Source organism: Chamaea fasciata, unplaced genomic scaffold, assembly GCF_029207755.1.
Source record: "Chamaea fasciata isolate MVZ Bird 193981 ecotype frontalis unplaced genomic scaffold, bChaFas1.0.hap1 SCAF_10, whole genome shotgun sequence".
Lineage (NCBI taxonomy): Eukaryota > Metazoa > Chordata > Aves > Passeriformes > Sylviidae > Chamaea > Chamaea fasciata.
The window spans coordinates 8,957,853-8,983,911 of record NW_027094095.1 but is presented as its reverse complement, the minus strand read 5'-3'; the positions used below and the strand labels follow the sequence as shown (position 1 = coordinate 8,983,911).

At 53.8% G+C, this 26,059-nt stretch overlaps 2 protein-coding genes across 2 annotated transcripts in view; one reads left to right on the top strand and one right to left on the bottom strand.

Annotated features, from left to right (window-relative positions):
- The first annotated feature begins 1,866 nt into the window (after positions 1 to 1,866).
- LAMC2 (laminin subunit gamma 2) lies at positions 1,867 to 14,317 on the top strand. Its single transcript, XM_066192234.1, has 22 exons — positions 1,867 to 2,050; positions 2,227 to 2,356; positions 3,241 to 3,339; positions 3,796 to 3,932; positions 4,367 to 4,489; positions 4,601 to 4,790; positions 5,140 to 5,252; positions 5,541 to 5,759; positions 6,539 to 6,718; positions 7,181 to 7,414; positions 7,626 to 7,762; positions 8,051 to 8,204; positions 8,327 to 8,532; positions 8,804 to 8,883; positions 9,327 to 9,452; positions 10,203 to 10,347; positions 10,561 to 10,710; positions 11,155 to 11,269; positions 11,355 to 11,554; positions 12,107 to 12,265; positions 12,354 to 12,453; positions 12,659 to 14,317. Exons 1-22 carry the CDS (start codon positions 1,879 to 1,881, stop codon positions 12,907 to 12,909), a joined length of 3,420 nt encoding a protein of 1,139 aa, XP_066048331.1. The 5' UTR covers positions 1,867 to 1,878; the 3' UTR covers positions 12,910 to 14,317.
- The window catches only part of NMNAT2 (nicotinamide nucleotide adenylyltransferase 2), a 25,417-nt gene continuing 13,590 nt past the window's right edge, over positions 14,233 to 26,059 (bottom strand). Inside the window, exons 2-11 of the mRNA XM_066192233.1 lie at positions 23,450 to 23,538; positions 22,613 to 22,680; positions 21,860 to 21,938; positions 20,734 to 20,863; positions 20,026 to 20,106; positions 19,870 to 19,914; positions 19,006 to 19,082; positions 17,649 to 17,750; positions 17,350 to 17,417; positions 14,233 to 17,227 (exon numbers count right to left, since the gene is read on the bottom strand). Of these exons, the coding sequence (XP_066048330.1) occupies positions 17,125 to 17,227; positions 17,350 to 17,417; positions 17,649 to 17,750; positions 19,006 to 19,082; positions 19,870 to 19,914; positions 20,026 to 20,106; positions 20,734 to 20,863; positions 21,860 to 21,938; positions 22,613 to 22,680; positions 23,450 to 23,538 (842 nt within the window). The 3' untranslated portion in view covers positions 14,233 to 17,124. The remainder of the gene's footprint in view (positions 17,228 to 17,349; positions 17,418 to 17,648; positions 17,751 to 19,005; positions 19,083 to 19,869; positions 19,915 to 20,025; positions 20,107 to 20,733; positions 20,864 to 21,859; positions 21,939 to 22,612; positions 22,681 to 23,449; positions 23,539 to 26,059) is intronic.

Genomic DNA, 26,059 nt, shown 5'->3' with positions numbered 1-26,059 from the left:
CTCTGTCTTGGTCTCCTAGGAGCCAGATTGCGAGGCTGTGCTTGCCGGAGTTGGAAAAATCTCTCTCCCTGTTTGCTGGCGCATGAGGTCATCTCTGCTCTTGGCAGAGGCTGCACTGAGTGCCTCCCTCTGGAATGCGGGAGCCGATGGGTGTGTGGGAGGGCGGCGCCCAGGTGTGAGCACGGAGCAGGAGGCTTTGCCTGGTCCCAGGAATCACATGTGCGGAGGACAGGGACGTTGTACCCTGGGGCTGAGCTATGCCAGAAGAGAGCTGGGAAGGAGGAGGCTCATTGTGTGTGAGTACAAGGCACTGTCTGCATCCATGCAGCAGGCTTCTGCCCATTTTTGGGCTCCCTCCACCTCCCGTGCTCTCAGAGGTGACATGAGCACAGGTTGGGTAACTGGGGATGGCCTTTCCTGTCCCACGGAGGCCAGCAGTGAGCAGAGCTCCTTAGAGGGAGCTGTCGAGGCTATAGGGTTCATCTGTCTTGGCTATAGAGGAATGCAGAATCTCATGCCTGTTCTTCCTGCCATCCCTCATGCAGCACTGTGGGCAGCTGCAGCTTTTCTTCACAGTGAGGGAGGGTGGGGTGAGGTGACCTGTCCAATTCCGCCCAAACCTTTTTTGTTAATCCCCCTCTTAGCCAGCACACTTCTGCCAAACTCCTTGGATCACAGACCAGTCCTCATCACCCTGCACTGCAGACCTGGGTGGGGAGACCTGGTGGAAGTTTGTCGCTCTGATTTTCAGCCTTCTGATAACTGTTTACATATTTCTAGTGGGGTTTCTCACAGATGTCACATAAACAAGTAGATTGTTTTCACATACCAATGTGTGATGGACTTCTGAGATGACCATTGGAGTCAGAGGGGTGTCCCCTTTGTCCTCCAATCCTGGACCAAACTCCAAATCCTATTTAAACCCAAAACGACAATAAACGTCCCTTGTCTTTCCTCGCTTCAACCTGTTGGGTGAGTGTAGTTCTTTCGTGTCCCTACCAGCAACAGAAGTTGGTTGAGCTTTTCCTACTCAACTCACTCCTGGCTGAGTGTTACAAAGGATAGCCTCAGGAAACTTTCCCTTTTCCCCAAAGTCTCCAGTAAAGTTACCTCTCGCAGCTGTAGCTGGGCTGTAGCTGCAAAGATAAATTTGGCCATAGCAGATCCCCAAACTCCACCAGCCTAGAATTAAACAAGTCCCTGGGTGAGCAAGAATAGGATATGTTTGAACCCAAACAGGGATCCTTGCCAATCCTATTCAATCCCGAATGCAGACACATCACTGCTCAGGGAGCTGGGTGGTGCTGGGACCCCGAACAATCAGTTGTCTAAGCCTGGGAGTTTTGAACCCACTGTAAAAGGGGGTGGCCATAATAAATCTGGGCTGTTTGTCGCTGACCCTCAGTGAGTCCTGTCTGTCTCCAACCTACGGTGTAATGGGATAGTTACCCATGCTTTTCTCAGGACAAGACTGGGTTTTTTTTTTTAAACCATCTCTGCTTATTCCATGTCCTGTTTGTGTTGCAAGACCTGTGAAAGAACGGGGAGCAGCCCTGGCAATACTGTTGTGTGGATTGCGGCTGCTTGGCTTGGGTTTGTCCACCCTCAGCAGTGAAGTGGGGCATTCCTCCCCAGTGTGGGGATGCAGGGCACGGTGTGGGCACTGGTGGCACTGGGGTGGCTGATGGACACGGACATGGGGGCAAACCCAGGGATGTGGGGAGCAGCTCACTGTTAGCAGAGCAGGAAGGGGAGGTTCACACCACCTGCCCCCTGTTCCTTGCCCCTCAGGGTGGGATTGCTGCTGGTGCCTTCATCTCTAGGCATCATCTGAGATGTGTCTCTGCTCTCCTCTCCCCAGTCTGTGACTGCAATGGGATGTCCAGGCAGTGCGTCTTTGACTGGCAGCTCCTGAGGGAGACGGGGAACGGGTACCGCTGCCTCGGCTGCCTGGGCAACACGGAGGGCGTGCGCTGCGAGCGCTGCAAGGACGGCTTCTTCCGCCGGCAGGGACAGCAGTGCTGCCTGCCCTGCCTCTGCCACCCCTGGGGTAGGTGCACGGCTGCCGGCTGGGGTAGGGAGTGCCTGGGCGGGCCCGGCTCTGAGCCCCGACATACCAGACCACAGGTTTCAACACCCACCTGCCCTCTGAAATCGTCACAAACTCACGGAGTGATTGGGGTAGGAGGGTGCCCATCCCAGCGTCTCCCTCCTGTCTTTCTGCAGGTTCCCTCAGCACACAGTGTGACAACGATGGCCGGTGCAGCTGCAAACCCGGAGCGATGGGGGACAAATGCGACCAGTGCCAGCCGGGCTTCGAGTCCCTGTCCGAGGCTGGGTGCTGGAGGAGCGGGCAGTGAGTGCTGGCCACCATCAGTGGCATGGGGCCAGTGGGAGGGCCAGCCTCCAGAGCTCTCCTGGGGCTGTGCTGGCTGAAAACGCCCCCTGCAAAGGCAGGCTCGGTTTCATGGCAGCTCATGGACAGCCTTAAGCCAACCATGCTAGGAGAGAGTGGGCTTGAGTGAGGCTGGACCTCTGTGCTAACCTGCGGGGCTTGGTGTCCTGCAACACCATCAAAATCTGAACTTAGCCGCACTCTGAGGTGATGGTTTCATTACCCAGATAATTCCCCACAAGCGACAGCCGTGTAAAACAAACCTGCCAGTTGTGGGACTGCCTCATGTTGGTGCCACTCACAAGGAGATGTGCATGCAAAAATCAACCCCTTCCTTTTCATGACGCCCTGTTTAAACACCTTTAGAAACACTTCTGATCTGACTTCCTCAGCTGTGTCCTCTTTTTCCTCACCTCACCCCCCACATTGCTCCTTTGGGGCTGCTGGCAGGCAAAGGGTGCCAAGCAAGAGATGCTGCCTGCAGTCCTGCTGCTGGGTCTGGCCCCCTGCCCAGGCCTCCCTGGAGTGCTGCTGCTTGGTGGAGCTCAGTCAAGGTCTATTAAACTCAGCCAGGGTTTATTAAGCTCAGTGGAGCTTCACTTTGCACTTGTAGGCAGGTCTGGTGCTTTGGGATGCCCTGGAGCAGTAGCAATGGGCACTGGCTCAACCTGGCACCCACAGTGCTGCAGATTTCAGAAAGAGGTGGATATGCAGATTATTTCCCCACGTCTTGCACGGGAATGGTAGCTGGGAGGGTTCTCCACTGTCTTGTGTAGTAGCAGGAAGCACTGAGCTCCCAGGCCAAGCTGGAACTCCAGGTAGAGGTTCCTGGTGTACCTTTGCAGGAGCCTGCAGTGTGAGTGTGACCCAGCAGGCAGCATGGGAGACTGTCACTTCGGCCACTGCGTCTGCAAGGAGAGCACCACTGGAGAGCAGTGCCAGAGGTGGGTGTCGGGAGGACGTGCTGGGCACTGCTTGGCACAGCCTCCTCTCTGCAATTCCCTGGCAGTTCACCAAGTCTCAGAGTGGTTTGGGTTGGAAAGGATGTTAGAGCTCATCCTATTCTACCCCCAGCCATGGGCAGGGACACCTTCCACTACCCCGGGTTACTCCAAGCCCCATCTAGCCTGGCCTTGGACACTTCCAGGGATAGGGCAGCTACAGCTTCTCTGGGCAACCTGGGCCAGTCCCTCACCACCCTCACAGGACAGTTTCTTCCCAGTATTCAGTGTGGCCCTGCCCTCTGTCAGGTTGAACCATTACTCACGCCCATCTGGCCATCCCAGCCCAGTGATGACCCTGAACCCTGCTGATGGCTGTATTGCATCAGAGGGATGGTTGTGTAGGCCAGTAAAAGGAGAAAACAACTTGAACATTGTCACCTTCTTGCATTTTCCCAGGTGCAAGCGACACTTCTATAACCTGGATGCCAGAAACCCTGCAGGGTGCTCCCCCTGCTTCTGCTACGGGCACTCAGCCAGTTGCATCAGTGCCGACAACCACAGTGTCCACAACATCACCTCTACCTTCCAGCAAGGTGAAGCCCAAGCAGGACTTCCCCATGGCTCCTGGGCCATCCCTTCTCTTCAGTGGGCTGGAGGACCCCCGTGGTTCACAACTGTGCTGGAAGTCAGCCTTGGGCTGTGCTTGCCTCTTGGGCGCTCATCCAACCTGCCTGTGGCTGCAGCAACCTTGCTTTGATGGGATGGCTTGGTCCTAGGCAGAAGGAGGGTCCAAGGGTTGAGGGGGGCTTAGGATTTCTACCTTATGTCTTTCCTGCCTCTTGGAAGGAGGCCTCTGTGCCCAGCCAGGCTGATTTACAGACGTGTGAGCACAGGGATAACTGTGCTGCCCCCTCAGAGGTCGGAGTAGGAAGCTGGAGAGTTTTGATAAGACACATCTCAGGGAGGTTACTGGAATCCTAGAAACACCTTCCCTGTCCACACTGTCTGCTCCCTGTTTGTGCTCCAGGTACTGAGGGCTGGCGAGGTGTCCATGAAAGTGGCTCCCCAGCCCAGCTCCAGTGGTCCCCACGCCACCAGGATGCCTTCATAGCAGCCAGGAGCGAGGAGCCAATATACTTCATGGCACCTGGTAGGTGTGGGGTCAGTGGTGGGCAGAGTGAACCCTTTGCTTGCTCGGATCCCATGAACTGAGCTTTTAGGAGGAAGGAAAGATTTTAAGCCTTGGGTTTTCCCTTTGCAGCAAAATTCCTTGGGAACCAGCAGCTGAGCTATGGGCAGACGCTCTCCTTTGACTACCGCCTGGACCGAGGGGGACGCCAGCCATCCCCACACGATGTGGTCCTGGAAGGACATGGCCTGAGAGTCACTGCCCCCTTCTTGCCCCTGGGAAAGGACCTGCCCTGTGGCATCAGCCAGACGTACACGTTCAGGTAAAGTGGGGAGCTGGGGTGTTTGGAGCAGGGGGAGCAAGAATGGTTGTGGCTTTAGGGAGGTCCTGGGTTCAGCCATGGTTCCTTGGAGGTGGCAAATGCCTGCCTGGTCTGGGCTGGATGCATCTCAGGCGCTTCTGTCCTGGATAAGGAGGTCACTTTGTGAGAAGGGCAGCAGAAGATGTGGCTTCAGGTTGGGTTGAGTTCTCGGCTCTGGAACAGTTGCATGCGTGGAGGTCATTGCCCAAAGCCTTGAGCTCCCAGGAGGGAGGTGGATGAGCTGTTGTGGTTTTGAAGGAGGCGTATCATTTTTGTGATATCAGTTCCACTTCCCCCTCTCCCATGGCAGGCTGGATGAGCACCCAAGCAGCAAGTGGAGCCCGAGACTGAATCACTTTGAATTTCGCAGGCTGCTGGGAAACCTGACAGCCCTCCGGATCCGAGCCACCTTTGGGGAATACAGTGAGTGCACAGAGAGCTTGGGAGGCTCGCTTCTCCTAGTTGTTGGTGACAAGTCTCTGGATGGATGCACCTTTGCTAAAGTTTATTAAAAGATAAAAATAGCAAGTGCTCCGAGGGGGCAAAATTAAATAGCAAAGAGATTGAGCAGGATAGCAACTGGTTTGGCTGCTCCGTTTGCCCATGGGCATTGCAATAGGACACGTGACCTGCGCAGGTCCTGGCTCTGGGGGTCACGCAGGTGACGCTGCTGTCCCCTGTAGGTAGGTGACAGTCCGTCCTTCCCTGCAGGCACCGGCTACATCGACAACGTGACCCTGGTGTCAGCACAGCCCGTGCCCGGCGTGCCCGCGCCCTGGGTGGAGCGCTGCCAGTGCCCGGCGCCGTACCGTGGCCAGTTCTGCGAGAGCTGTGCCCCTGGATACCGCAGGGACAGCCCCGGCCAGGGGCCCTTCAGCACCTGCGTGCCCTGCAACTGCCAGGGGGGAGGAATCTGTGATCCTGACACCGGTGAGAGAAGCCGCCACCACGCTGTGCTTGCGTGGGAATGGCGGGAAGCGGCCCGTGTCCCGAGAATGGAGCTGTGGGGAGTCGAGACCACTGACTTCACAGAAATTTCTTCATGGAAGGGGTCATTAGATATTGTAAGGGGCTGCCCAGGGAGGAGTCATCACCCCTGGAGGTGTCCAGGGAAGGACTAGACATGTCACTCAGGGCTCTGGGCTGGTTTACAAGGTGGGGATCTGCCACAGATTGGACTCAATGGTCTTGGAGGGCTCTTCCAACCTTAATGACTCCGTGATTCTGAGATCCTGTCTGTGATCATGATTCTGTGACCTGGGTCTGAAATGTGGGGACCATCCAAGACAAAACTCCCCAGAGCCTAGAAGCATTGCAGTCAAATGCATTTGGAACAAACTGGATGCATGTTAGAGAGAGAAAAAACATCTCCAGCTACCCAGGTAGCAATATTTCTTCACTTCTGATTTATTATTTGAAAGTGAAGCATGGCAATGCCTCAGGTTGGACAGAGCTTGAGCAAGCTTGTTTAGTTGAAGAAGTCCTTGCCTATTGCAGGGGAGCTGGACTGAATGACCTTTAAAGATCTTTTCCAATGCTGACCATTTCATGATTTTATGTGGTACATGATGTGGGCATGGTGAGGGTCTGAAGAGATCTTGTGGAGGTTGCTGGACCATGGGTACTTGTTTTGATGTGGCTGGTGGGGTGGAGGATGTCCCACCGGGAATGTGAATAAACTGCCCTAAGCCCTTTCCTTGCTCCTCCAGGTGAATGCTACTCAGGAGATGAAAATGTGGACAATGCTGTCAGCTGCCCCTTCGGCTCCTACCGAGACCCTCGGCAGCCATACAGCTGCAGGACCTGCCCCTGCGGGCCCGGCCAGGGCTGCTCCTTGGGGCCGGGCAGTGAGGAGGTTGTCTGTGACCACTGCCCTCCTGGAGCTGCTGGTAAAGCCCTTCTTGCTTCTGCTCTGCCTTTTTCTACAGCTGTGCTTGCAGCTGGGCAGGTGCAACCATCCTCTCAGCCCGGCTTGCCTGCAACACTGCCACTCCTGCCTGCGGTGGGGTGTTTGGGCCCCAGGGGTTGGGTAAACACACCATGTCCTGCTCTGGGAAAAGTTCTCATCTAAATGTAACATGCATGGAGAAAGGACGGGTGGGAAAGAGAGGGGAACAAAAAATAAGGAAAAAACAAATTGGAAACGGCTTGTAGAAGGTCAGTTGAGGCACCCAGCTTTCAAGAGCGTGTGTGGGGCATTGTGTGTTGGCCGTGGTGGTGATGACAGCAGAGCAGCTGTTGTGCCAACCCCGATGGGGCTGAACACCCCCATTTCTGTGGGGCACAAGCAGCGAGTCAGCCTCTGCCTCATGGGTGCAAGCATTAACTCCTGTTTATGTCTCCTTTCCCAGGTGCCAGTTGTGAGTACTGTGCTGATGGCTATTTTGGAGATCCAGCAGCTTCCCAGCCCTGCCAGCTGTGCCGGTGCAACGGCAATGTGGAGCCCAACGCCGTGGGCAACTGCGACCGGCGCACCGGCCAGTGCCTCAAGTGCCTCTACAACACCGCCGGCTTCTACTGCGACCGCTGCAAGGACGGCTTCTTCGGGAACCCCCTGGCCCCCGACCCCTCTGACAAGTGCAAAGGTGAGGGCCGGGCACTGTCTGAGCTGGGGATGAGTAAGAAAACCCATGACTGACGATGGAGTGGTTGGATGGGAAGGAGGATGCTGGAAGGTGGGAATGGTGGGCAGGAACCAAGGCACAGGGCTAAATGGTGGCAGAAAAGCAGAGAGAGATGTGCTGTGGCTTGAGGCAGCGCCAGGTCCCCCTGAATCCGTGTCGCTCTGACCTGCAGCCTGTGACTGCGACTCAGTTGGTGCCGAGCCCCTGAAGTGCAGGAGTGACGGGAGCTGCATCTGCAAACCTGGCTTTGAGGGGCCCCGCTGTGAGGAGAGTGAGTGCCCAGCTTGCTATGGCCAGGTGAAAGAGCAGGTGAGCATCTGTGCCAGCCCCAGGGCCACTGAGCAGCAAGGAGTGCAGTGATTCACTCACGCTCAGTGTCTCCTCCTGTCTTCCTCAAGCATCTACTCCTGGTGCAAGTGAAATGTGAATTCAAACCTTGGCTTTGTACCTGATTCAACTGATCCTTTGTGCCCCATCTTAAAATGAGCCCTCATTTTGGTCTCTGTTCTTGGGCCTGACTGTGGCCCTGGTTCCCACCTTGGTCTTTCCCCGTGGGTTTAGTGTCCTGCTGGCTGATGGCCTGGTCTGTGCTTGCAGGTGGGGCTGTACCTGCAGCAGCTGGCAGAGCTGGAGCTGCTCTTGTCAGAGGTGCGAGCTGGTGGTGGGACTGAGAGTCAGGAGCTGGAGAGGAGGATGCTGGTGGCTGAGGAGATGCTGCGGACCATCCTCAGGGAAGCCCTGAGCCTTCAAGGTACCACCTGCCCACTGGCCTTTGTTGGGTCCGTCTGGGTTGTATCAGGGAGGGTTTTGCTGCCTGGGCCTTTTTGCACAGCAGCGAGTTTCTCTTCAGCCTTTCTCTTTCCTTCTCACCAGCCTCCGACAGGTCTCTGGAAGGCCGTGTGGCCAGGATGAAGGGGCAAGGGTCCAGCTCCCAGGGTCGCTTGGATGAGGTCAAGGCAACGGTGGAGAGACTGAGGTCTCTGGGGAGCCAGTATGAGAGGCAGGTGCAGGAGACCCGTCAGCTGCTGGAGAGGGCCAGGCTGGACCTGGATCGCAGCGGTGCCGCTCTCCGTCGGGTGGTAAGGGCATCCCGTGGGACACGCCCCTAGTCCAGCTCAGGGCTGGGGAGAAAACCAACAGAGAAAGCAAGGATTTGAAGAATTACAGGTGTTGTTTTGTGAATGTAGGTGTTCTGATGGTCCTTTCTTTGGAGTTGGGACCTTGAGAGGAGCTGGCAGAGGTCTTTGGGGGCGGTGGAGGTTTAACGTGCTGTAGTTGCCTCTTTTACTGCCTAATGGGGTGGAGAGCAGGGAAGAGCACTCACAACTCTCTTCCTTCCTCCCTCCTCAGAGCATTCCTGTTTCAAGCTTTCCCGGGGGGTTAAATCAGTTCTTGCTGCTGGCCCAGGAGGCTCTGAGACTGGCCAACAGGTGAGTTGCTCCCACTGTTAGCCAAGAGAGAGGAGAGGAGGACTGAGGTCCTACTAGGTGCCCAGAAGATCCTTTCTAGAGAGTTCTAGTTGACATCTGCCAGCCCTGGAGCAGGGGAAGATGCAGCTGCTGGGCTGTCTTTGCTGCCCTATAGAGTTGTCCTCAGCTGTCTTTGAGGAAGTAATTGGATGTGATTTGGAAGCATCTTTGGGATCAGTTTTGCCCTTGGATGTCCAGTTGGAACAGAGAATTTCTGCCCTCCCCAATGCTCCTCTGTCCTTGGGAGATGCAGGAGGATCAAGCGAAATACGGGTTCCCTTCCCAGACACGCTGTGTTTCCCGAGGGGGTGTGATCTAGCATCAGTGAATGCAACAGTCAAGGAAGTTGGTGGAGGAAACCTGGGTGGGACCCCTTTGTGACAAGCCCCCTCTGTGCTCTGCAGCCACACACAGGCAGCCAATGCCATCGACCAGGCTGCCAAGGTGGCGCGGGAGGATGCGGAGCAGGCTCTGGAGCTGCTGCGAGCAGCCGCCGGTGGAGAGGCTGCCCTGGGCTCCCTGCCCAGGAGGTGAGCACAGGCTGCCTTGGCCTCAGTGTCCTGTGTGGACGTGGGAAGGAGGAGGGGGATGGCCGAGAATCCTTGCCTCCCTATCTGAGCTGCAGGAATGTGCAGCTGGAGGCAAGGAATTCGCTGGCGTGTCTGAGGGGTGGAGATGGAGGGTCGGCAGCTCTGTGGAGCATTTGCTTCCCACCTCACAGCCCTCAATGCTCCTGGGGTCCTGTCTGCAGCGGGGCAAAGGGGTTTAACACCACACGTGTGAACAAGTTTCTGGGGATGTTTTCCACATGTGGTTGAAAATCTGGGTTGGGTTCAGCCCAGGGGTGAATTTGAGCCCATGGTAGCTCCTTTGGTCAGACTTGGGCTCTCCAGAGCCCACCACAGTGGTGCTGGGACTTTGCACATCATGGGTGGGATGTGAGCAGCAGCCTTGAAGGAAGTTAGAAAGTTGAACAGGGATGTGCAGGAGAAAACATGCAGCTGTAGGGCAGGGATTAGCAGAGCCACCATGGAGCCCGTGAGGGTTCAGCTGTGTGAAACAACCTCTAATTTTGGAGCAGCAGTAAGGAGCCAGCAGATGCCCTGCTCATTGGAGGGACTGGGATGCAGGGAATGTTTGCAAATGACTTTTTATGCGTGATAAATCTGCGTGGGGCCTTGGGGAATGTGGACGAGTCAATGTAGATGGTAGTATTAGTGCTGGGATGGGAGGCTGGCAGCTTGGCTGGTACCAGGCTCTCCAACCTCACATGTGTACAGGTATGAGGAGCTCAAGTCACTGGCTGGAGGGCTGAAGGCTGATGCTGATGGAATGGCTTTGATGGCAGATAAAGCTTATCAGGGCAGCCTGGTGCTCCTCAGTTCCCTGTCCCGCCTGACAGAGATGGACATTGGGTCCTTTAAGGTGAGGACTTTGCGTCTGTCAGACAGGAGATCCCCTCTTGCTCTTCCTGATGCCCTCCCTGCTTATCCTACCACCAGCCCAGCCCTTCCCAGGGCTCCATGCCCATTGGAGAGACACTAGATAGGCATCTTCCTACCCTTTTCCCCCTTTTGCCTCTGATTCCTGGGGGGCAACTGGAGAGATGCTGGGGACCCCACCGTGTCTCTGTTTCAGGAGGAAGCCTCGAGGCTGAAGCAGGACTCAAGTGCCCTGCTGGGCCTGGCAGACACGTCCCTGGCCCAGTACCGGGGCCTGCAGAGCCGTGTGGGGCAGTGGGAGGAGGAAGCCAAGCAGCTGCTACAGGGGCAAGAGGGCGAGAGAGCGGTAAGACCACCCCAGCAGGAGCTGCAGCCTTGGGGGGATGCCTGTGGCCCCACCACTGTCCTTGCAGGGCTGTAAAAGGCAGCTCTGCCTGCCTGGTGCAGGATTGGACCCTTCCTCGGGGCTGGTCTCCAGACCTCAGGGTGTGCAGGGAGCTGCTGGTGCAGGATCTCACCTGCACAACTCCTCCATGTAAGGAGTTGAAGACCTGATCCTGCAAAGATTAGAGCTGACTCGGGGTATAGCTGGAGCTGGTTGAGGAGCACCAGCACAAGCTTCTGACGGCAGATCAGCCTGTGGGAGTCTTGATTAAGGGGCACGAGCAAGCATTTGGGAACAGACTGATGGGTCTCTTCGAGCCCAGCTCCTCCCAGACTGCTCTGGGAGCGTGTGATGCTCCCATACCACGTCCTTCACCTACCCTTTGTGTCCCTTGATACATTGCAGAAGCTGACACAGCTGCTGTCCCGAGCCACCCTTGCCAGGAGCACAGCCCTGCAAGCTGCCAGCGCTGGCAATGCCACCTTCTACGAGGTGGAGCAGATCCTCAAGAGCCTCAGAGGTAGCGTCCTAGAAACCCTTCCTTGTCCTTTCCATGTGGGATCTCGCAAAGGCAGTATGGCTTCATTTCCACATGTTTCATCCAGAGTTCAACCTGCAAGCAGAAGACAAGAGGAGAGAAGCCAAAGATGCCATGAGGAGGCTGCCCCTTATCAGCAGCATGGTCACCAGTGCCAGGGAGAAGACAGACCGAGCCAAAGGGATCGTGGATAGTGCTGCTTCCGAATCAAAGGCAGGCAGCATCCTGGTGGAGGAGGTGAAGGAAATCACCACGGGGATCCAAGAGGTGAGGACAGACTCTGGTGCTATTGCTGTCAGAAAAGGATTTGGAAGGGGGAAAAACATGGAGGAAGAGGAGATAGTTAGCAACCTCATGGTGGACCTGACGGGCTGATTTTTGGGCTGAAGTTTCTCTACAGTGGGTCCTGCAGATACCAGTTTGGCTGTAGATGATCTCTAGAGGCACTTTCCTTCCATGAGGATCTCTGTGGCGTCTCACTGTAGCCACCTTTCAGTGACCAAGGGGATTTTTTCACTCCTGCAGCCAGAGTCACCGGCAGGCTTGTGAGGTCCCAAAACTGGTGTTTGTGTGTTCACCTCCCAGATGTGTGCTGTAATTCCCCAGGGATTTGCTGATGTGTGAGGGAGGGATTGAGCCATGGACATAGAAACAAGTCTCTGGAGCAATTGGTGGGAGAGCATGAAGACAGCTTGTGATACTTTTGTGTCCCTTGTAGAGGGAACCAGTTTCTACGAGTTCCCTATTCCAGTGTACTCAGAATGATTTTGGCTGTGCTCTGCCCCTCTGAAAGTGCCTTTTCCTGTACTCACCATCCAGGACATTGCCCGGCTGAAGGGGGAAGCCAACAAGACGGCTGATGGTGTCCTTGCCCTGGAGAAGGCCGTGGCCACCCTGCGACACGAGGCCAAGGAAGTGGATGACACATTTGAGAGGAAACTCTCCGAGGTCGAGGAGGATGCTGCTGTGATAGAGAAGGTGTGTCCCCATCTCCCTTGCCTTGTCTCCTTCCCTGTTGACTTGTGGGCTTGATCTCACCTCACAGCTGCTGCCTTTCCTCCTTCAGACAGCTCAGGAGGCTCAGAGGGTCCATGACAAGGCTGGCCAGGCAGAGGCAGCTGTGCAGCAGACGCTGAGTGCCCTGGAAGAGCTGCTGCGTCTCTTGAGTAGGTTTTGTGATGCCACTGTGGGGTGTGGATAGAGACAGGTCCCCACTGGGGGCTAGGCAGGGCTTCTGGGTGTTTAGTGGGAAGCTAAATTACATGATGCCTGTGAAGAGGCTGGGCAGCAGGGTGGAGAAGCATCTAGAAAGATCTCGTCCTCAGCCTCCATGCATGCTTTCCTATCCCTTGTTTTCCTTCTGTGCAAAAGACCAGCCTGGCGCTGTGGATGAGGATGGCCTGAGGCAGCTTGAGGAGAACTTCAGCAGAGTCAAAAACAGAAGCCAGCAGCTGAAGGCGGAGATGGCGGAGCTGGAGCAGAAGGCTGCGCAGCAGAAGGCCCATGTGCGCATGCTGGAGAGCAGCATTGATGGCATCCTGGCCGATATTAGGAACCTGGAGGATATCCAGAAGAGTCTCCCTCCTGGATGCTACAACACAAAAGCCATTGAATTGCCGTGAGCCAGTTCTGGAAAGGCTGCAGCACCTGCCAGGCTGAAGGCAGGAGGGCCTCCCCAAATCTGGCAGAACTGGCCGTGTTTGGTTGTGTTAAACTGATCCTTGCCCTCAAGATCAGTGTGGCAGATGAAGTTCACAGTGTCCCGCTGGCCCTGGAAAGTCCCTAAATTTTCAAAGTGCTCCGTCCCTTGCTCATGGGAGGAAGGAGACTCCTGGTTTGTGAAGGTGCTACTGTCCGAAGAACAGCCCATTCCTACAATATATCTCTGAGGCGCAGGGTTAGGTGTCAACCTTGTGAGTTTGCAGAATTCAAACCCTGAAGCTCATAAGCGAGAGGTTCTCCATCACCTGTGGATGCCTTGTCCCAGTCCAGCACACACAGAAGAACTAGAGTCTCTGTCCATACTTTTGACACTGCCACCACCAGCTTCTCCTCCTGTTCTCCGTGAGGTTTTCCTCACCTTCAGCAGCTCAGGAGACAGGGAGCAAACAGCATGAGAGGCTGCTGGGGGCGATGAATTCTGAGTTGTGGCGCTGGTGATGCTTCATGTGGTGTCTCTTCCCAGGCTGGCAGCCCTCCCCTTGCTGGGAGTGCTGTGGTTCTTGTACTTGAGAACCCTGTCCCATCCTGCTGCAGTGCCTGTAACCTGATTTCATTACTTTGAAAATATTGAAAATGTCTTCCATGTGTCTCCACTTCTGGTTTGGTGCTGCCTGTCCCCCGTCCCTCCCTCATGGTGCTGTATGTTTCTCAGAGGCCACCATCACCGCTACGGTAGCTCTCCACAGGGGTTTCCCACTGTTCATCTCAACAGAGCTGGGATGAGCCAAAGACCACAGCGCTCCCTTCACCCTTCACTGCAGCTTTCGTGTGGGTCCAGCTGCATTCTGGCACTGCTCCCACCTTCCTTCGGATGCCATGCAGGGGGAAAAGGGAAATGGGGAGATAAGTGCCACCACGTGCTGGAAGCTGAAACTCTGCTGAAGCCCCTGCTGTGCGTGGTGGTGAAAGAGGAGGTCCCAGATGGAGAAGGACACTGGGGACTCACGCACCCCTCTTTATCTCTTGAGTCTCTGATAAAGCAGCATCTGTGCTTTTGCTTCATGATATACCAAGTATTATGTCTGCTTTACACTTTTATTTAAGTGAGATGTATTTTAGCCCCTGGCATATGTCCCTTCTCCTGTTGTACAGCACAGGAACAGCTGTTAGGGACCTGTTTTTCTGTGAGTTGGGATTTTTGAAAGGTAGGAGGTCAATAAATGATAAATACTCTTGGCTAGATCTTGCCTACCACTTTATTTTTTCAGGCTTCCTCTTTTGGGGGAATTTGGCCATGGGTTATCCCAGCAGTGCAGGCGTTTGCTCTATTGTTCTGACTTGGTCTTGGGGCTGCTTTAAAGTCACACCAGTAACATCTCTGTTTTGTTTTGTTTTGTTTATTACATAATTTAAACATTTTGCTGATAAAGTATTTTTTCGTCAATGACCATTTTTTCATATAGCAACAGAAAAAAAGAAAAAAAAAGGCTCAGAAACTTTTGACAAAGGTGAAATTGGTGGCATGGCAACTTCAACCCCTTTCCCTCCCCCCCTTTGTTTATTTTCTTTCCCCAAAAGACATTTGAAGTTCATTTCACTTTCAGCAAATTGACTGTTAAAAAGTGGAGGTTCAAAGACCAAAACCCACGAGCTTCTTCCCACACCTCCCCTGCACCCTGGAAACCCCCATCCTCACCTCCCCAGTGGTCACATGGATCATCACAGATGATTATTTTCTTCCCATGCCCACCCAAAGACATTTTTCCAAACCAGTCCCAGAGCTGAAGGCCCCATTAAAAACCCCCGTCCCTCCCCCCATCCTGTGAGTTTTACTGAGCAGATACACGAAGGTAAGAGCAGTAGGACAGAACAAACTCATCATCCCCACCACAGCTAAGCTTCACCGTCCCAGCCACGTGGATCAGGAGGCCGTGGCATTCCCACGTCCCCTTCCACGTACCAGAGGGAGGGAAGGAGGATCAGAGATGGCTCTCAGACGTGACTCTTTCTTTCTCCATCTCCATTGATTAATTTTCTGTGTCTTTGCTTGGGGAAAACCCACCGTCTTTGCTCCCACTTCAGAGGTGTCGCTCCCCAGGAAGTTCAGTCCCTCTGTGTGTTTTGGGGGCTGATTGCCACCATTGCTGTTTCTCTGGTTTGGAGCTAAGAAACACGGGACATCTGGCAAGGAGGGGAGGCTGCTGTCTGGGGTAACCTGTGTGTTGGAGGGGAGAGGGAAGGGAGGCTGACAAACAGAACGTGAGAACAGCAGGCAGAGAGGAGTCCAGCGAGTGGCTGACATACACTGGGTGTCTCAGGATGAGGCGTCACCATCAGGGAGCTCAGTGGGGTGGATGGTGGTGCTCAGACTGGCTCAGGGCCTCCCTGGAGCAGAGTGCCACCACACACACGCCACCTTCTCTGCTTTGGCATCTCCATATCTCCTCATCCTATGCGATGTGTACTCAACCACCTGGAGATGCCAGAGCTGGCACTGAGGGACTCAGCTGCCAAATTTAGAACAGTTCCCAAACAAATCTCTCTGTGCAAAGGGAAATTCCTGACAAGGAAAGACCTCTTCTGGCCTTTGGGTGGGTCACATCACTTCTGTCCTTTTGGGAAGGGCTGTGCCCTCCTGAGAAGTTGTCAACTACTGCTCCTGAAATCCTGTCTGCTGCAAGGACCCTGTGGCTGTGGATTTCCTTGCTTGTCCAAAACAGCTTGCTGTTCCAGGGATGGCAGCAGCACCCAGCAGGTCACAAAATTTAGCACAAAGTCCCACCTTCGGGGCTTGTCTGAGAGCTACCTGTGACCCTTTGTGGAATTTTAAGGGACAAAATAAATTTCGCATCTTTCCTTGAAAGACCAAGGAGGATTCTCAGCCACGGGCAGAAGGACTCTACCCAAAGTGATATAAGGTTACAGAGAGCAAAGGGAGAGGAGAAGATGAGGGCTAAACTTTCCTCTTGGCTGTGACCCTCCCCAGGAGCTGTTCAGAGTCCTTGTGCCCTAGGGATGCTCAGCAGGACAAGGCCCTGCTCCAGCAACCCTCCTTTCCACAAGACTTTAATAACTGCTCCACGTTACCTGTCCTGCTTTTACTGTGAGCATCTCCACTAGGGTCCAGCCCCGGCATCGGGGGGCATGTCACAAGCAGGAGCAGGAGCCTGGTTTGTCCCAAGGAATGTGCAAAGTAGCCAGGGGCAGTTGGGAGGGGGAGGTTATCATGCATTTAATGAACTCTTCAAGGAGAGGAAGAGAGTAGGAGTGGCGGGAGAAGATGGATGGAGCAGAGATGGAGATCTGGAGGGTAGAGGGTGGGGATGGACATGGCCAGGTTTGGGGCAAATCCTCACCAGAGGCTTTGGCTCACCCCCTGCTTCTTTCTACCCAATTTCTTGGCCCCATAAATAGCAGATCCCTTTCTAGGTGGTGGGGGCTGCCCCCTGACACTGAGTAAGAGTAGATCACCCCAACTTCACTTGCCTAGGGAGTGGCTTGAGTTCTTGCAGCAAAGGGAAGGTGAGACATGACATTCTCCCTGTAATGCTTCGGCAGCAGTACTTACGTAGGCCTCTGCTCCCCTTTAGAAATGCCCTCTCCATGACTTTTGGGGGGCAGGAGGAGGATTTTGTTAGCTGGATTATCTCATGGCTGGCCTGAGGATGTTCCCCTGCTGTGGGGCACCAAGCTGGTTGTGTTAGAACCGCCTGCTGCCCACCAGGGTTTGGTTGGTCACCGTGTTGAGAGGCTCAAAGGGCTCACACTAAAGCTACTTAATTTAAAAAAAAACCCAACCCCACCCAGATTTATTGAGCTTAAGTTGTGTAAGATGATGCAGAATAGGCAGCCCCTGCTCTGAGCATGTTGGGAAGATGGACTGAAGGGACCATTTCCCAGGGACATGCTGGGAGCACATGGAGCATGTCGCTCCCTGACCAGCCTCTCCACCCTCCCCATGCACGCAGGGCAGGGCAGCACCCCAGAAAAAGAGACCAAACCATTCCCTGGACGTGCACAACAGAGCGTTGGTGCTGGGGGTGAGAGGCAGACACAGGCAGGAGGCCATGGGGTGGGGAGAGAGATGGAGACACGGACTGAGAGAGAGAAAAGAGTGATGGAGAGCTGTAGGCAGGAGGGACATGAGGGCTGTCTCGCTGCAGGATCTCGGGCACTTAGCCAGAGGCGTTGATGTAGAGCTGGCTCTTGAGGATGTAGTCAATCACGGGCTGGCAGAGGTAATCCACAACGTGTCCATCCCCGTGCTGCAGGGCCAGTCTGGGGGTGTGGGGAGAGAGAAAGGGGTCAGAGCCCACTTGGGTGGGTCAGGTGCCCCTGCAAATGGAGAGGCTGGCTGGGGACACCCCGCTCTGTAGTGGGAGTAGCCCTGCTTCACCCACCTGCTTTTGGTGGAGCTGACAACTGACATGGGGTGGTTTGAGTCGTCCTTCACCACCAGGATGTTGTTCTGCAGGGGAAAGAGGAAAACAGGAGCGAAGGGATGGCTTGAAAGCAGATATCTGCCCTTCCAGCCTCCCCACCCTGCTGTGTGGTGACCCATTGCTCATCCCACCCATCAGCTGAGAGCAGCTGACCCTGAGATTCTTTGTGTCCCATGACAAAAATGTCCCCCTGGGCAGAGAGAGACTGCCAGTCCTCTCACAGCCTTCCCTGGCCACACGTGCACCCAGTCACTCACTTTGTACTTGCGGAGTATGGAGGAGTGGTTCATGATCCGCTCAGGGTCTGCTCCGTCCCGGGGCACCACCACGATCCCAAACTCCCCGACAATCACCTCCATCTGGGAGCAACAGAGTGTGGAGAGCTTCATTGCCACCCCATGCAAAACCTGCCACTGTCTGCCAACCCCACCCTGCCCCCTGAAAGCTGGACCACGGTTTGGAGGGAGATGGGGAGTGATTTTGAGGCTATGGCAACAGCCTTTGGCAGAAACATGGAATTATGCAGGCAAGTGGTTGGCAGTAGATCAAATAAAAGGCACAGGGTTATATCCTATTAGTAGATGTTGAAGTCAGGCTTTGAGGAGAACTTGGGGCAGAAGGAGGTCACAGCAGAAGCAGTTGCCCAAGGTGAATGCGACCTCTGCCTCGCTGGATGGGTTCATGAGCCGGATGGATGCGTTATTCCTGACAGAGGTCTGGGAGGATTGTTCTTCCAAGGTGGCTTGGCCAAATTTGCTACTGCATGGGAACCACTCATAGTGCTCACGCCTATCTCAGGTGAGACAAATCAGGCTCATCCAAAAGAGCTTTGGGTCAGCAAACTCAGGCAGTAGGAGGCTGTGAGGAGGTTCTGCTGCAGAATGCATCTTCTGCCTGTGCTTAGATGTCATTTCTGCATCCTTTGTGCTGGGCTTCAGGGCTTGGCTCATTTCAGTTTTTCCAGCCCTTCCAAGGAGATGCCTGCTGCCTAAATGCTTTAAAAAGGTAAGGATTGAAGATGTGGTAACTGATTTTTGAAGGCTGAGAAGTTCAAGGAGGGAGGTTTGTGTTGACTGACTGACTGATTTCAATGACGAACCAGCCACCATGGCTCCAACTGCTGGGAGCAGCTGAAGGGTCGGTAGCCCAGGCCCTCTCCAGGGCTGGTATTCTCCCATGAAAATATGGCTTCTTCCAGAAAGGACTAGCAGTGAAAGATGTTGATTTGGCTTTAAACATGTTTAATTCCTAACATCTGGACCACTCCTGTAAATACCTTATTTCCTACTTGCATACCTCACTCTGCTGGGATTGACAACTTCTTGATACCTGCTTCTTCCAAGGGGCAAGGAGTGGGAGCAGAGCCTTTGGAAACCCCCTGGGACAGGCTTATCCTGCCACCCCAGGTGACATCCTGTGCATGAACAGTAAACAGTGTACAGGGCTTGGGACCATGGAAGCCCTGTGGAAATGTGTAGGGGAGATGTCATGTTTGGGATGGAGGAGGCAGTGGAGATGGTGGGCACAGCTCCTGTCATCCCGAGGGACCTAGTGGCTCCCAGGAGCACTGGCTGTGGGAAGCAGAGGAGGAGCATGGAGGGGTGCCTGACTCACATCTGCCTCATTCCAGAGGCCAGGGATGCAGAAGGACTCCAGCAGGTCACTGCCACAGAGCAGCAAGATGCGAAGCTCTGGAAAACAGAGGAGAGAAACTCAGAGGTGGGGGCACGGGGGCTCCCTGGCATCCCCCATGCCCCCACAACTTTGAGGGTTGGCTTTGCAACTCAGCAAGAAAATTGTTGTGGGAAGGAGTTTTCTGCTCTGACAGGCCCATAAAAATTTATTTATTTGCACAACTGCCAGACAAAAGTCATAAAACCCCCGGAGGAGTGAGAAGAGGTGGCTACATGGGAAAATGCCTCCGTTCGGCATTCCCAGGTGCCCAAAGCCTTTAGGCTCTGTGTGGTGCTAGGATGGCTGTAGTGCCAGGCTGTACCTGGAAAGGGTCTCAAAACCAACAGCAAGCTCCCCATGCAGAGCTGTGGGTGATTTTTGGCCCCCTAAAAGTCTTTAGAGCAAGGGGCACCATGGCTGGTAGGCAGCCAAAATCTCTCCTGCTGCTGTGTGAGGCTCTGCAGGGCTGGAGGCAATGTGGGGATGAAGTGACACCACCATGGGAGGCCAAGTTTGATGGCACTTGAGGGGACTCTCAGGACAGGATGCCATGGTAGGTCTGTGCCAGTGTTGGGAGCTGTGTCCCCATTGCACACTCCCTTATTTCAGGCTGTTGTCTGTCAACAGGACCAGGCTCAGCCCCGTTAGAGCTGTTTCTGTTGCATTCCTGAGCCCCAGTATCTGGCACCAAGGTGAGATGATTGTGTATTTGCCAGAGCTGTCATGCAGATGCTCCCAAGTCATGCAGCACTGTCCCAGAGAAGTGGGAGCAATGTGGAGAGGGGCCAGGGGCCGTGTACTCACCGATCTCCTCGTATCTCATCACTGTCCCCAAGTTGGCATTTTCATCTGAGAAAGGGCAGCAAAAGAGAGGTTCTGTTGCCCAGCCTCCAAGAGGGGTTGGGAGGAAGGGTGGGGAGTGGATCTCTAGAGGTGGTGCTGGACATTTTCTCTACATACCCACAAAGGTGAAGCGCTCCATGGGCGGGCGAACACAGCAAATCCGGCTCAGGCTTTCTCCCACCTTCCCCAAGATCTTTGCTAAAGGGGAAGAAGGAAAATGAAGGGGAGAGAGGCTGTGTGATTAACCCGTCCAAGCGCTTCAGCCACCCTGGTTCTGTAAAATGCTCCTGTGCCCAGGTGTGCAACTACTCCCAGCATCTCCCAACACCTCCTCTTGTCATCTTAACTCCCAAGAGTGCTCCACTGTGCCTCAAAGGGACCAGCTAGATGGCTAAAATCATGAAGAAAATCATAAGATATCCATTTTTATGGGATTTAAGTAATGTTACCGCTTCTCAGCTAATACCTTTATGGTCCACATCCCTCTGTCTTGTAGGGAATCCCACTACATCATGTCTCCTGCCAGTTCATCCCTTGGTACCAGGTAGCCTTTCCTTTTGCTGGTCTCACTGCCTAGACATCATCCAGCTGAAGTCCAGGGAGATTTCACAGCCATTTTAAGCTGTTCTTGGCTTCTCCCCTCGCTGTGCTGGATGCTGATTCCTGCATCACACCCTTGCCCCACCCTGGACTTGGCGCACCAAGACTGATGAGACACGTATCCAAAAAAATGGTGACAGAGCACTGCTCTAATATTTGGCAGCCCTGGCTGGGAGGTGTGGGGTGAGTAGTCATCCCTCTGTTCTCTACTCCACTGTCACCTACCCGCGGTGGGCTTGCTGGAAACATTGTTGTTATTCTGGTAGATGTTCTGCGAGGACTCGTTCTGGGGCTGGCCGATCACAGGGGTGATGGAGGGTGTGTTGACATTGGAGAGGATGCAGCCAGTCACTCTCTGCAATCAGGCAAGGATGTAGTTGAAAGAGTGTCTTCATCCCAGCATCCTCACAAAACCTTTCTGACCCTGTAACAATCCTCTGCATCCCTGGTTCAAGGTCATCTTTCGTGACAGGTACATCCCAGATCACTTTAGGGTGCCCAGTCCCATCTGACCTCACCAAACGGGCCTGAGGCTATCAGGACCCTGTGGATAACGACTCGTGTTTAAGGTGGTATCAACTTTTTTGTGTGGGCTAGCAAGGAGCAAACATGTTCTCTTCTCTACTCATCCCTGCAGGAGAAGGAAGATATCACCAGCAACTCCATGGCTTCATCACCACAGTCCCTGGATGTACTGAACATCTCGCTGGGCTGACTAATGCCACTCCTGTTCCTCCTGTCTGGGCTGTCTGTGAGCTTGAACAATGCTCTTTTATCCCTTTCCTATCTTTGGTTTTCTTCCTATATCTGAGTGTACCAGCAGCTCTGCTACCCCTGTCCCCGTGGTCACCCAAGGGCAGTCACCTTCCTCCTTGGCTTTTTGGCCTGCCTGAAACATTTCCTCCTGGGGCTGTGCTCCCTGGGGACTTTCCAGATGCTGAGTTTTCCTGTCAAATCTCTCTGACAGATTCATACAGTAGTTGTGGCTCAGCTGGTGAACGGGGAGGCCCCATCCACCCCGTGCAGGGTGTCACTAATAACGTGGTTTATGCCCACCCCAGCTTTGAATCTGCCTTTAGCCCTGCTGCCCTCCTGGTGTTCCTGGGTCCAGGATGGCTGCTGGCTCCAGCTCCATTTCCTTCCACCATCAGGGCCCAGACCTCAAAGCAGCTGTGAAAAGGTCTCACCCCTTCCAGGTCAGGATCTCGCTGTGCTCCTGCAAGGCTTCTCGCTGTCAGTCTCTGATGCACTTTGACTGTTGCTGGCCATGGGCTGGTGGAAGAGCACCCCCACCCCTGCACTCTCCCCATGCCCTCACCCTGGTGCGCCCGTGGTGTAGGGGCTGCCTCACCTTCATCAGGTCACGGTGGTGCTCCAGCACGCTGCAGGTGGTCTGCCAGGTGTCCTGGTAGCACTCCCAGGGGTCCACCCTGCCAGAAGCACAACAAGGCAACAGTGTTGCTCATGGCCATTGCCTGGACCTCCTGCCCGTGCCGGCTCCTCCCCACTGGGCTGGCCAGCGGCGCCATGAGAGCAGCTATCATCCATGCCTCAGCCCTGGCATGGGCCATGTCCCTTCTCCAGCCCTGCTACACAATCATCCCTAACAGCTCTGGAGACCTGAATGTGTGCCTGGGCATCTTTCCATGCTTGGTACCCGACTAACCAGCTTTTGTTTGGCTTGGATGCAACTATGTGTGTCATAACCCTCTTTCTGAGGGCAGCCCAAGATGCTTCTGGAGTCACTTCCACCACCAGATGCCACGTGGCAGTACTGGGAAGGTGAAAGTCTGCAGACTGGTGCTACATGTGTGGACAGGGAAGGTAACACAGCACAAGGCTGGAGTGAGCCCAGTGACTTTGGGTATCACCCAGACACCATAGGCTCAGTGAGGGGCTTGAATGACTCCCTGAATCCTGAGGGCTCCCTTGAAGGGTAGGGTAACCCTCCTCATCTGTTCTCTGCTGGATTGGGAGGGGAAGGTCATCCTGGAGCTCTACCAGCCGGTGGCATCTCCACTCATCATGCAGGACTTTGCCCCCAGGGTGCAGGGAAGGGGCAGGGGCTGCTGGTGCCACGGCAGGTGCCAGCTGTGCCACCCACCTGATCCAGTCGGAGGACTGCACGGCCAGCTGGCACATGGTCAGGCGGTGCCGGCTGGAGACCAGCCCCTGCACGAGAAGGTGAAGGAAGAACAGTTAGGAAGCCTTGTGCTCTGGCCAGCCTGGGCTTGCAAACCTTTCTGGGGCAGAACATCAGGCTCACTCATGTGAGACAGGCCAGAAGGACTCCTTCCTGTCCACAGAAATTTATTTAAGCTCCTGTTTGCTGGAGGGGAGGAGTCTGTTGGGTTTAACCCTGTCTACGTGCTTGGGTGGTGAGATTTGCTCAGCACTACCACTCCCAGACCTGTGCTCCAAAGGGGCCAACCTGAAGGGGTGGTTTCTTGATGAAATTCCTCCAGCTTTCAGGAGAAAAGTGAGCTCACCGCTCCTAATTTGACAAGTGCTTCTAAAGGTCATTCATTTGCATGATTTTGATCACCACTTCCCCCCCCCCAAAAAAACCCCCAAACAACCCAAAAAACCCAGCAACAACAAAAAACCCCAAACCCCAATTGACTTTGAAATAATTCAAACTAAAAAAACCCCATCGACCCCCACTTAAGGCATCACCACCACTGCTGTTTTGGGTAGGAATGTTTCTCTTTGCTGTCTAGTACTTTGGCTCATTTTGGGGTCTCACTGCAGTTTTTATGTAAAGAGCCAGAGGTTTCATACTCTCCCTTCTCTCTGACTCTTTCCCAAGGTCAGGAGCTGCCCCAGGAAGAAGAGAGCCATGAAGGGACCACAGGTCAGGCAGTGCTGCCCAGTGCTCAGCCCTAATTTCAGAGATACCATCTCACACAGGAGGCAGACAGAGGAAATGGGGACGCCCCACCGTTTTCCCATAGGAGTCGTGTACGGGCGAGACGATGCCGCCAATGACGATGAAGCGTCCGGTCTTGTGCAGGTAATCCCGGGCTCGCTCTGGAGGGGGAGCACAAGGAAAAGGGTGGAGGGGGATTTAGCAGGACCCACTGAACCCTGCAACGCCATGGCAGCCACCAGCCACGGCCCAGCCAGTCCCTCCACAGCCACACAGCTGTTACACCCCTCCTCCCTGGCCTGTGTCAACACCTTGTGCCGCCCGTGTCCCAACTATGCTGAGAGATGTTCAGTTTCAGGCTGGTATTTCCTAAAGGTGATATTTAAGGATAAAAATGCTGGTGACAAACTGCCCAACTCAGCTGGACTCCTACATATCTACCCCAGCTGTTGAGATAGTAGCAAGGGAAAAGAAGATAGGGAAGGTACAAGCACAAAAGCAGATAAGAATGATGAGCCATTAGAAGGATCATTTTTTCTTCAAGTGGAGGATCTAGAAAATATTTTGGATTTGCAAATAAAAGGAGCGTTTCTGAAACTGAGGTGGTGATTTCAGGATCCATCAGGCACCCCAAGATGTCACTGTGCATCACATCCTTCAGACACCGAACTTAGCATCCGGCACTGCCCTGGGGGATGCTGAGAGGTCCTACCTGAAGGGCGGGTGTTCCCAGTGGAGCAGTGGCTGCCACATCCTTGTGGAAGTGTCCAAGGTCAGGCTGGTTGGGCCTTGAAGCAGTCTGGGTTAGTGGAACATGTTCCTGCCCATGGTAGGGGCTGGAACAGGATGAGCTTTAAGGTCCCCTTCAACCCAAATCATTCCAGGATTCTAAGTCACTTGGGCAATTTTTTTTTTCCTCCAAATTTTGAGATTTCTGCTAGGGAATATTATTCAGTTACTATCAGTTAAAAATAAATTAAGGAAATATAATTGCCATGGACCTTTTTTCCTCCTCAGGGGCATTGAGCAGCCTCAGGCCTCTGTGACAGCCTGTGGGAAATTTGCCAGCCTTAATACAGCCTCTTCCTCAGACTCACCTGAAATTCTCACTCTGGCTGCCTTCCCAGCTCTTGTACCTTGGACACACCAGCCTCCAGAGAGGGAAAAGTGGGCTTAAATTATTTGATGGGTGCAGGGAGTAAAATTTGAATGCCTGAATTGGATACACCAAAATTATCTTTCCTGCCCTCAAAATCCCATGAGAGCACATGCAGCAAAACACAGGATGCTTGGGTTTGGCTATTTTGAATAGGCAGAGAGAAGTGAAGATTGATGGATCAGCATTTACCTTTATATCATAATGCAGTTTAAAATGCGAATTAAAATAAAAAGGAAATTCCTTAACAAAAAAAGATGCCATTGAGTTTCATTATTTCCTGATTTGCCCTGACTTGATTTTCCTTGCCAAAAGAAGATTACAAACATTGATCTGTCCATCTTCATGTATGGCCCCTCATAAAGTTCATCTTTCAGAGGAGCTGAACTCTTTGCATGTAAACCCTGCTTCAAGCTCTTGAGGGTGGCTGATGATATTAATTTGCCTTGAGTTCTTGGTGGCAAAAGCCAAAGGTTTTTCCTGGCTACCAATATCTCAAGGTCTGTATTTAAACAGTCTGGTACCATCACCACATCTTCAGGCAACGTGACCCATGCTGCTGGCATGTCATCTCAACTCCAGCTCCAGGAGCTCCCACCAAATATCCACCACCTTGTGCCTTAATAAAACCTTCCTTCTGCAGAAAACAGGCACTGGCACAGGATGCCCAGAGAAATTTTGGATACCTCATCCTTGGAAGTGTCAAAGACCAGGTAGGCTGAGGCTTGGAGCAACCTGCACTAGTGGAAGGTGTCACTGCCCATGGCATGGATCTGAGGGGCTGCTGATGGCCTTGCAGCACTCAGGGAGGGCTCAGCTGCTGGCAAGGGAGGGGGGCTGCTGCTCTGTATTGCCATCAAAACCGTTCATTTGGGTCTTAACCTGCACGATCTTTAGAGAAACCTGTAAAAATGAGGCTGCTTTCTAAGCTGGGATCTGCATTTCCAAGAGTTTGTTGTCTACCTCAGAAACACCACATATGATTTATATATGCATGAAAAAAGTAACGCATTTATTGACAATTAGATCCCTGCAAGGGAGGTATTTGGGCAAATGTGGGCTAAGAAGCAGCAGTATGGTGTAGGGAATGGGAAAACCTGCCCCCTGGTTCTGTCTTGCCAACAACTTGCAGAGCACCCTTTCACATTCAAAACCAGTCTGTTCTCACTTGGTTTTGGGGCAGAGCACATTGCTTGTAGGGCTGTCCCCATCAGGAAACTCTGCACTCTCGTTTGTTCATACAACCATCAGCTAAGCCAGTCCTTCACAGTTATCCACTTCAACACAAAAGCCTTTAAAAGGATTGCATTTTCTTAACACATCAAATCCTGTTTGGAGAGGCGCTGTGTCGCTGATAGGGCTGGCATGGTGACAGGAGCAGATGTCCTTACTGCTGGGATGGTGGCAGAGGATTTGGGGCAGGGAGCACCGTGGCTTCAGGGTGGCACAAGAAGAACTCAGATGCTGGTATGTCCAGAGAAGAGAACAGAGCTGGGGAAGGGTCTGGAGCACCTGGAGTGGCTGAG

What these genes read in the sequence shown, in the direction of transcription:
- LAMC2 (XM_066192234.1), top strand. Translation starts at nt 1,879, where the DNA reads ATGTCCAGGCAGTGCGTCTTTGACTGGCAGCTCCTGAGGGAGACGGGG. An exon ending in GTGCCGCTCTCCGTCGGGTG is followed by an intron (nt 8,533 to 8,803) that starts GTAAGGGCATCC and finishes CTCCCTCCTCAG; the next exon opens with AGCATTCCTGTTTCAAGCTT. An exon ending in ATGCTGCTGTGATAGAGAAG is followed by an intron (nt 12,266 to 12,353) that starts GTGTGTCCCCAT and finishes TTCCTCCTTCAG; the next exon opens with ACAGCTCAGGAGGCTCAGAG.